This window comes from Zootoca vivipara, chromosome 7, assembly GCF_965207765.1.
Source record: "Zootoca vivipara chromosome 7, rZooViv2.hap1.1, whole genome shotgun sequence".
Taxonomy (NCBI): domain Eukaryota; kingdom Metazoa; phylum Chordata; class Lepidosauria; order Squamata; family Lacertidae; genus Zootoca; species Zootoca vivipara.
The window spans coordinates 73,472,488-73,483,242 of record NC_142590.1 but is presented as its reverse complement, the minus strand read 5'-3'; the positions used below and the strand labels follow the sequence as shown (position 1 = coordinate 73,483,242).

At 43.6% G+C, this 10,755-nt stretch overlaps 1 protein-coding gene across 2 annotated transcripts in view; it reads right to left on the bottom strand.

The window, feature by feature from the left end:
* Positions 1 to 1,761: 1,761 nt before the first annotated feature.
* Positions 1,762 to 10,755, bottom strand: part of SRC (SRC proto-oncogene, non-receptor tyrosine kinase) — a 96,722-nt gene continuing 87,728 nt past the window's right edge. Inside the window, exons 12-13 of one of the 2 annotated variants that reach the window (XM_035122157.3) lie at positions 10,579 to 10,710; positions 1,762 to 8,921 (exon numbers count right to left, since the gene is read on the bottom strand). In XM_035122157.3, the coding sequence (XP_034978048.1) occupies positions 8,713 to 8,921; positions 10,579 to 10,710 (341 nt within the window). In that variant the 3' untranslated portion in view covers positions 1,762 to 8,712. The remainder of the gene's footprint in view (positions 8,922 to 10,578; positions 10,711 to 10,755) is intronic. The other variant, XM_060277273.2, reaches the window with a different exon arrangement.

Here is a 10,755-nt window from a genome sequence, read left to right as displayed (position 1 = left end):
AATGTCATCGTGCAAATGCAGCAATTGATACCTGGTAGTGAAATAATCCTGAACAAATGAAGAGAGTTATTGTAGTTTTAAGTTCAGGAGGCAACAGGAAGTGAAACGAGACTTCCAGAGGCCAGGGAGGGAAATCTCAAGCTTGTTCTTTTCCTACCCACTACCAGAGGCGTACTTAAGCTCCCTTGCACTCTTGGCAAAGAGCTGTATCAGCGCCCCCTTGTCCCTTGAGCTCCTCTGCCAAGGTGCCCAGAGAAGCCTGTGTACCTCTCCCGGCTGCCCAGAGCAGTGAAGGAGCAGCCCGAGGAGCACATGGACAGGCTCCTAACCACTCCAAGCCAGAGTGGGCAAGGGCAATTTTTGCATCACACTGGGCCTGTGCCTTTGGGAGGGGCCAACCTGGCCAACCCCCAAGTACCCCCCTGCCCACTACCTAGAAGCAAATGTGCTTATCTTGGCAGCTTCTTAATGAAATATAAATTGTGCATGCAAGCACAGAAAATCTGAAAGTGCCATGCTTGTTATGGACATACTTTTTGCATTCAGCACATGGCAAGTGATCTGAGAGATCACTTTTGTACTTCCACCACCTGCAGCAATATCAGCAGATGATCCTGTGTTTGACTTCCAGGTTGAAGTGTGCGTGTATATGCTTATATTAAGTTGTGAAGGCCAAAGCACACCACAGGTGCATTGTGAGTAGTGCTACATCTGCCTAACCCCATAATGATTTTTAATTTGTTTGGGGGCAGGGGAGGTAGTGTGTAAAACACCAGCAATGCTATGACTCCTGGTACCTTATGCAGAATTCATCTAAATACATCCTATTATACTGTGCACACCACAACCTCACCAGCTTTCCCCCCTTTATCAACGTGTAGCAACAGTTCTCCTGGGCCTTTCGACTTTTCTCCTCCTGTTACTTCTTCCATCACCAATGATGGTAAACCAGGCCACACTTCAGCAGCAGCACCTTCCTGCTTAGGGACACAAAGTGATTGTTTTGATGCCCTACCAAGAGGATTGCCATTTCAATTTCCAGGGTGGAGGAGAGAGCTATGCATTTCAGCGCACAGGAGTTTTCCAGCAAGGTTTAAAAGGCTCTGAGATTCAAGATTTAAAGTGCAAAAAGTGGTTTAGGTTGAGATCAGCTGTTGAGCTTATGATGCATATTACACACATATGCACACACACAGCAGTACTACATCGTAAGTACAGCAAGGGCAGATCAATTAGTTATCCCGTTTTTTTTAAGCAATATGATTTGTGTTTTTGGCATTTGTACTAAGTACATAAGTCCATTACGTTTGAGCTGCACTCCTGTACCTACTTTCCTAGGAGTAAACCCCACTGAACTCAGTGAAACCTACTTTTAAGTATACACATATAGAATTGCACTGTGAAGGGTTTATAAACATTGTCACTCAGCATGTAGAAGCAGCAAGATGAGCTGGCCCAAAACACAGATTCTCTTTCGAGTTTTACAAAATTGTATGTGGTCAGAAACGTCGTGGGGGATGGCGTCCCAATGATGCCAATATGGACTTGCATGACATTTGATACGGCAGGTCATTTCTCTCTTTGCAAAGCAGGGGGTTGGATTAGATTACACATGGGGTCTCTTCTAACTCCACAATTCTATGATTCTCCCTCTCTCACACACACACACCTGTGTGCCATTTACTTGTATTTAACAAAACTGCAAAAATGGAAAGAAAAAAAGACATACGCCGCTGAATTAAAAGAGGACTTTCATCTCCATACATTTAGCAATTTTATTTTTTGATAACATTTTATTTTCAAAAAAAAAAAAGAGTTAAGTAGTCTGACACTAAAAAGGAAGGGATGGGAGAAAGAGACACAGAGAAAAAGTTCGTTCCATTCTCTGCATAGTTATTTGGAGATTTTACAAAATGTGTGCAGTTCCCCCCCCCACACGCACACACACAATTACATTAGCAGAAGAAATCCGTGTAAGGACTTGTTTAAACTTCATTCAGCCAGTGCCAGAGCCTCCCTCTGACAGATTCACACATTGTGGGCTTTTAAAAAAACAAAGACGTGAATAAGGAAGAACAAGGCCAACACAAGGAGCTCTCTCAATGCTTCCTCCAGTTCATGAGTTCATTGCAACGGTCAGACTCTGATCTGAAGATGGAATCCAGTATACAAGCATCCTTCCTGTGTACCAAAGTCGCCTATGCCATGCATGATGGGCGGGGGGAAGACGGGGGAGTTCACACAAGGGAATCTTGACTCATTTTTCTTTGAAAAATTTGTGTGTGACAAAGAAGAAAAGTAAGATTAAGTACACTGTTCATTTAAATTAGTATTCATAATCATTATTGCTATACCAAAAGCAGAAGAGAAATCTGTGATTTTAAACTGATCTACTTGTCTTGATTTCTTTATATAAAAAAATGTACATACTTGGAAAAAAGGATTCTTTATACATTAATATCTATATTATATACACACATACGTACACATACGCACACAGAGGCTGGTTTTAGCTCCTACACTGAAGCATTTCCCAGCTAGGTATATGTTTTGTTTTGTATTTGTCAAGAAGCTGTTTCTCCGTGGTGGCTGACATTTAAAAATAAAAGTTATTCCTTCCTTCCATCTCAGCAAAAGGGGTTACTTGACATACTTGAGCAGAAACAAATCTGGCATCTCCTTGGAGTGAAGGATGCCACACACCCTACCACTCCGGTAAAACAACTGTTCCAGCTTGTAAACAACCCTGGTCACATAATTTGAATACCCCAATGTAAGTCCTGCTCACAAATGAATGGTGCTAGAGAAAAAAACCCAAATACAGTAATATTATGCTGCAAGGAAATGGCTTGATCACAGATTTAAGAGACTGGATTTTTAGGTCTAGTTCTGAGAGGCAGAAAACTTGCATCTAGGCTGCACTTTGTAAATTGCAGGTGGGTCAAATGTTCAACTCCCCCCTTGCACAGGGAATTAAATATCAGAAGGGATTTAGCCTTACCCCCCCCCACTTTAGAAGTTTTGTAGATGGATTATTTTTCTTTATTGCAGGGAAAACCCTGCAATCATATGAGCCCTTGCTCAATTCAAAAGTGGTACAACCCAGGCACAGATTGCCACCTCAGGATGGACTAGTATAGAAAGCATTAAGTGAACAAGACTAGAGGGAGCAGCATTTCACCAAAAAATAAAATATGAAACAAAAGGCTGTTTCCCATACAGGCTAATTGTCAGCCCACATTGGTGTTCCAAATAACCATGCTTTAACAAAGGAAAGTTCTGATGTGAATTCAGTATACACTGGCACACTGGAATACCCCCCCAAGAAACCCCAGACTGAAGGGGCAAAGTCATTCTCAGTCCTGGATGTGAAGGAGGTACAAGGGAATGTTCAACTTGGCAAAGGAATAGAAAGAGAACTGAAGGTTTTGAGGTTTGGGAAGGCACAGTCTCCTGAATTCCCAGCTTAGTTCCTTTCTCATTTGATGTGGTATGTTGCTGAAGTGGTCCTCATAGGAGCAGAATTTGAATTCAATACATCTGAGAAAATGATTTTTTTTTAAAAAAAAACCCCAGCATATAGTCTTTTGAGTACATATGGGAAAAAAGCACGCATAAGGCATATTATGAATAAGCAGTGTAGAAGAGATACAGAATGGCAGGGGGTAAGTTGCTGCCCTTTATCCGTACCTCCTACAACACATTGGAAAAAGGAGAGCAGACCCTGTTCCAAACACAATAAAAGTATGCATTTTACTAGAAGTTCTGCAGGAGGTGGGGATTTTGGCATATAACAAAGCAATTGGCACCTAAGAGAACCCATGACTAAATTTTAAACACTATTGCTATGATGGACTGAGCATTTTGTGGTTCTGAGGTACACACACTTACTTGGCATAAGATGGAGATTTGGCTCAGTAATCTCAAAAAGATACTGAGGTCTGGTCTTCAGCATCATTAAAAACTTGAATCTGGACTTTTTGGGAAAGGAGCTTGTGCAAAATATGGGAACTCTGCCCCATTCCAGGTCCCTTCTCCTGCCAACAGGCAAGGGTGCAGGACTGAGTGGCTGGGAAGCACACAAAATCTTGTCATACCATTTTTGGTGCCTTCTCAGCTGTGCTCTATCTCTGGTAGAAATAATCTCCGGTTGAGTCAAATTACCTTTGAGGTGGACAGAGGTCCTCTGTTAAAAAAACCTGTGGACCTTTCTCTTTGAATGAGATAAGAGGTATCAAATCTCCACTTTGGACCTTTCTGAGCAAAACCTTGCCCTCCAAAACCCCTTTCCCAGTCTAACACTGAGCTGATAACAGCAGCAAAAACATGCTGCTCAAATGAGATGGCAAAACAAAGAATGAATGAAGCAGTTCTTGGAAACCCAGTCCTTCCAGAAATTGGTCCTGAATAAGGTAAAATCAGATAAATGGAGGGGGGGAATTCTGCCCTTGGAGGTTATGGGGTTGTTGTTGTTTTTTGGCACATTGGAGACCATCCAAACTTTAGGCATGAAAAAGTAAGACGACCAAGTGATGGTACAGTGACAACAATGAATTCCAGCCAAGTACAATTGCAACAAACATTCTTATCACTTTTAAGAGTCACATGCACTTAAATCAATATCCAAAGCCACTGAGCAACAACTCAGAGGACTCAAGAGCTATATACAAAGGGGGATGGGCTATTTTACAGCTGTTAAGAAATTATCCCAATAAAAAGTGGTGCACTGCAGAAGGGTTTTCTGTACATTAGAAGGAACCATTGCAACAGAAGGCTGATCTATTTGCATATCACTTAGAAAGGGTTTTGTGGATGGTGGCAGGCCACATTGGAGAAGACTGCAGAATTGGCGTTCATTACACTTTCTCGCTCTGCAGTGTGATGGTGGCAAGGTTCCACTCCAAACATGGGCTAAAAGCTGCCTCAAACTGCTGTTCTCTGTAGGAATAGGGCTTCTTTCATGAACTGTAGGCTTGAGACTTAGTGGCAACCATAGGCCTCAAGCCAGAGAGAGTCAGTCATACTTGTGGCTAAACAAGTTTAATTGGTTTTAATAGGACTTTAAAGGTGGGAAGGGACGACTAGTTTTTTTAAAATATAGATTTGGGATTTCCAGCACAAGTGTAAATCATAAATATGGAAATCATTCAGCTATCTGCCTTGTGTCAAATGAAGCAAGTGTAACTATTTGGGTTCAAACTTTCATGTTCCTTAATTTCAGTGGCTCTCCTCCAAGTAAGACTTAGTTGGATAGACAAGCACACTGCATGTTGTTGAGGAAGCGACAGCTGAAAGCTGACCTTGAATGACAAGGAGACCCACCTTTCACTAGTGAGAATTTTCTGACAAGATGTTGCAGCAATCTTGTTGGTTTAAAAAAAGTTAAGATGCTGAAGCAATCTTACTGGGGGTTTTTTAAAAATAAAAAAAAAACTTAATCAGCCTCAACTCACAACCCACACAACAGGCACTTTAGAAAAATCGCCCTTTCAGTCCCTTTGAGGCCGTGAGTCTGGAATGCAGTGTGTTGTCTGCAGAATTGCCCTAGTTAACAAATCAACATGGCTCCAAGTCTGAACTCTCATGCCAGCTCCTGGAGTGCATCTCGGGACTCCCCTAGCGTGATATGCACAATTACTCCATCTGCCCTTGGGGTGCAGATTCCTTGGCCTAACAAGCGCTAACGTAACAGGCATGCTCCAGCCAAGTCCATTGCAGCTTTATATATTTTGCTCCTCTGTGTGAGTGAAGGTCATGGAGTAAGGTTGCTGCAGCACCAGCTGCTGACGGGACTAGGTACTGGTGCCCAAGTCTCCATCTTGTTCTGTTCCTTCCTCTTTCCCAAGAAAGGGATGGTTCTGGCATGCATTCAGAGACGCATCACCTTGCTGATTTTAAAGCAGACTGATCGTTGATTCTAAAAGCTCCCCCCCCCCCAACAGTGCAAAGATTGCCAAGTTGAATTCTGTTGCATATGCACAAGCTGAAATGTAAACTGCAACCGGCTCCTCAGATGCCAGCTGCTGTTAAAAACAGCTCCTGGTGTGCAGCAGGATGGATATGAGTATGGAAAGCTCTGCAGGATATGTGGAAAGGGACAAGTGATCAAGGAAGAGCCTGCACAGGGTGTGATCCGGCAGAAGCCTGAACATCCATTTTTAAGGACTTTTATGGCCAAACTATACACTGAATGCAGTTGCATATTTCTCTTCTCTTCTGACATTTGCTTTTTTGAACTGAATGCAGTTTATTGTGCTGTGAGTTTTTAGCAGAGGAACACCACATGCACTCCAGCTTAACCATTTCCCTCCCAGTTTCCCCTCCACTCTGAATCAGCTGGGGAAGGTGTAATTTAAATCGAAAGACAGCCAGAAGGTACAGTGGTACTTCGGTTTAAGTACTCAATTGGATCCGGGGAGCCATTCACTCCCCGAAAAGTACTCAATCCGAGTGCCTCTTCCGTGTGTGCGCGAAACACTGATAGAGTGCTTCTGCGTGTGCGTGAAGCACGCAGATCGTTTCTGCGCATGTGTGCGCCGCGGAACCCGGAAGTAAACACTTCCAGGTCTGCGGAGTACTTAAACTGAAAGTACTCAAACTGGAGCATTCTCAAACCGAGGTATGGCTGTACAAGTTTAGGCTGCCCTTCCCCCTAATGCTTCTTTGGTGAAACTCACAGCCTAGCGACTGCCTTTAGTTTAGTAGAGGAAAAAATACAGGCAGTGGAATGTAATATGCAGTTTGCTCATTAGTACTTCACAGGGTTCAGCTATTCCCCCACTGCTTCAGCCAATAAGGCTTTAAAAGATGGAAGGAAGATAGAAGAGGCAAAACAAGGACATTTGGCATTTGTACCCTAGGAATAATTGGGACTAGTTTTAGGTCATAACCAAATCAGAAGCATAACGGGAGTTGCATTTCTTAAAGGATCGCTCTGTAGAAGGGGCCTATGTGGAGATTGTAAGCACTTGTCAGTAGTTTTAGAACAGGGGACTGGGTTAAACCCCTGACCTAAAATTCTCTCCAGCAAGGAGTCATCCCGGGGATCATATAGCACTGAGAAGCAGGTTTAGTGAGGGGGGGACAAAAATCAAGTTTTGCAGAGTTCTATGTACTTTGCTACTTTCTTTGTTGGATTTGTTCTTCCCCATGTGTATCACTTTTTCATATACTGTATGGGAGAAGGGGGCTGCCCTTGGATGGCAGGGCAATGCAAGGCCTCTTTACCCTGTCTGAACCAGAAGTGCACCCACTGTGCTGACGCAGCACTGCAGAGCAACTTGTTCAGCTGAAGTTTGCCCAGCAGCAATATTATGGCCCTGAGGGACCAAGGAGCCTTGGAAATGGTTAAGATTAAGATGCAATGATGTGAAAAGAGAAGAAACTGTGTACTTGATGAATTCTTAAAATGCCATGTGGAAGACTTTTATTCCCTGGGCTAACAGCTGGCATTTAGGGGACTTACGACCCAGGTAGAGTATTATCCCTTCTTGCCAGTCTAAGACATTTCTATTCATAATTTCACTTTATTAGGGTTTTTGAAAGGCTAGGCTGGAAGACAAGCCTGCAGTCCAAGAACAAACACAGCTCTGAAAAGTCATCACTACCACAAGCATCAACATTAAAATCCCTAATCAATTGCAGAGTATGACCTCATCAAGAAGTTCATTCAATTCAACATCCAAGTAACCAATGTGGTGCCCTCCTAATATTGTTGGACTACATCTCCCATCAGTCCTAACCAATACTGTCAATGATCAGGGATGATGGGAATCATAGTCCAATAAAATCTGGAGGGCACCACGTTTGCTATCGCTGTTCCAAGGCAAAGATGAACCAAACCCTACAATACTGCAAACCCAGTACCCTGAGTCCTGTTTCTTCTATGGCTAAGAGCAAGTGCACCACACACACACACAATACAAGACTGGGTGGACAGTGACACATCCTCAGTGGCCCAGAAGAGAACAGTGGCAGATTGTACATATTTACACATATAAAAAGAGGACCATAAGTACATGGAAATGTGACATGTTCCAAATATAAGCGGGCTGCCATTTTTCCCCTGGAGTGAAGCAGTCAATCCAATTCCACGCAGTGGGGGTTGGATAGGACAAGGAAAGGGGGAAATTGTGCTGGTTTCAGACATAAAGGAGAACAGAAGCCATATGAATTGGAAAGGCATAATGCTGTAGCATCACCACTAAGTCAATCAGAGATGACCCAAGTGCTTTGAAGCCATGCAGCCATGAAGTAGCCCACATCATCACCATCAGACGCAGGATTGCCATGTTCTTGCTGATGGGTGTGAAGGATGGTTTGGAGGGAGGGCAGACTCCAGAGGGCAGGCGGCCCACAGGAATAGGATCCCTGGTTTTCATTTGGCCTCTTCTCTTCTGGAAGAACTTGGCTTTTCTGAAACCCTGTTTCTCTGCACCGTAGCCAACTTCATATCAAAAAGTAGAACCGTGACACTGCTAATTTATGACCGATTGAGGCCTTAGGTAACCCATAACAGCCAAGGGCACCACATTTGTTTAACAAAGGGGCCCCCCGGTACCATCCTCAAAAGGAAGAGCAAATCAGCAGAATGAGGAAGAGACCCTGGCAGGTGCTCCAGACATGTTTCAAGTATGGCTCAAAGTCTCTCGCTTGAGCACATATGCAGTAGGAGCAGCATAGAGTCTTTGGCACTGAATTCTGTTCCCAGATCTATAGGTTCTCGCCTGGCTGATACTGAGGCTCTGTTGATGTGAAATAGTCCTCCAAGAAAGCTTGAAGGTACTCAAAGGTCGGCCTTTCCTCAGGATCCTTCCTCCAACACTGACACATCAGATCATGCAGAGACTCTGGGCATTCTGGTGGGCAGGGCATCCGGTAGCCTCGCTCTACTTGATCAAGCACTTCCCGGTTCACCATACCTATTGGTACAAAAGCAGACAGGTCTTCAGTAAACACTGTGAGTACTGGTACTACGTGCATGTAAGTGCAACATACATGCATACCACTCCTGGATCCCAGACATTATCACTTCTCAGAAAAGGAGAATGCAACCTGGCTCTTCAGTAGAACAGTTTAGCCAAAATATACAGAAGTGTTGCTAACAACTTACGCTCCTGTTTACCAAGTACAGTTCAATTTGCATTACAGTGGAGCGATTTAAGTAGTGTTCCTAAAGTCTGGCATCAAGCAGAGAGGGGGAGCCTGTGGCCCTCCAGATACTGGACTCTTAACTCCCATCAGCCCCAGCCAGCAAGGACAACGTCCAGGGATGATGGGAACCCAGTAACACCTGGAGGGTCACAAACTTCCCATCTCTCACACAAAGCCTGTTACCTTTCTTCTTCTCCTGCCAGCAAACAGAGAGCTAGACACTAGCTGGGTATGGGACACAGGGATTTTCCCCATAGCTCAATCCTGTAATGTGTTTGTAACATACGGATGTTTTTTATAGTCTGTAGAAACGATTTTATTGTTTATCAAACTTCTCTTGTATTCAATGCCATTTTTCTCATGCTGTACACCACTTCAGGGATTTGAGCCACTCATAAGGTCATCCATAATATTACTGATGTGGAACTGAAACATGAATAAAAGGGAGTGGTCCCCCCCCCCCGGTAGGCTATCATTTTGCAACAGTGATATATGAATGGGGCTTCAAAAGGAAAGCAGAGCTCTACAGAGGAATTAAAACTCTGGAGAAATCCATTTTCCATAAGACACTTGCTGATTTTGTCTCCCATAATTGTGAAAGGTCTTATTGTTGGTGTATATCAGGATTCCCAAACTAAGGCCCAGGGGCCGGATGCGGCTCAATCACCTTCTAAATCCAGCCCATGGATGGTTTGGGAATCAGCGTGTTTTTACATGAGTAGAATGTGTCCTTTTATTTAAAATGCAGCTCTGGGTTATTTGTGGGGCCTGCCTGGTGTTTTTACATGAGTAGAATGTGTCCTTTTATTTAAAAAGCATCTCTGGGTTATTTGTAGGGCATAGGAATTCGTTCATTTTTTTTTTCAAAATATAGTCCGGCCCCCCACAAGGGGGTCTATCCCACCTGCCTAGCGTCCATGCACTCACAATGACGTACAACAGTTAAAAATAAAAACACAAACAAAATATATTAAATTGCAAAGAATAGGATAAACCAAGGGGGTTGGGCGAACCCACAAGTCCATGGGCTGCATCTACTCTACCAAACCACAGGATGCAACCTCACAACTTTTGTCTCCTAAACAGCATTAAAATGCTCTGCTTCCTCTTTAAAGATCCTCTGTAAAGAACAGGCAGAGGGATTATTTTTTTTATCTCTAGTTTTGGAGCTAAGCAACACACCACAAAGATCAGATATACTGTACATTTCCACAGAGTGCTGGAGGTGTGGGTGGGTAAATTGCTGCCTTTCACTCTTATCAGAGATAAAGCCTGCCTGCTCTTTATTAGCACTGTAGGAGATAGTATTCTTCTGCCTTGGAGATCCTTGTCCCTTTCCAAGTGAGTGAGGAGTTTGCTACAGCTGGTCTTGTGGCCCCTTTGAACACCTGTAGAAAGATGTGTAGGGGGAAAAAAACCACTTACCTGGATATGGTACTCGGCCCTTTGTGGCCAGTTCAGTCAGCAGTATTCCAAAGGACCATACATCTGACTTGATGGTGAACCGGCCATAGAGAGCAGCTTCTGGGGCAGTCCACTTAATGGGGAATTTAGCACCTGAACAAGACAGACAAGCATATTGTAAACAACAACAACAACAAC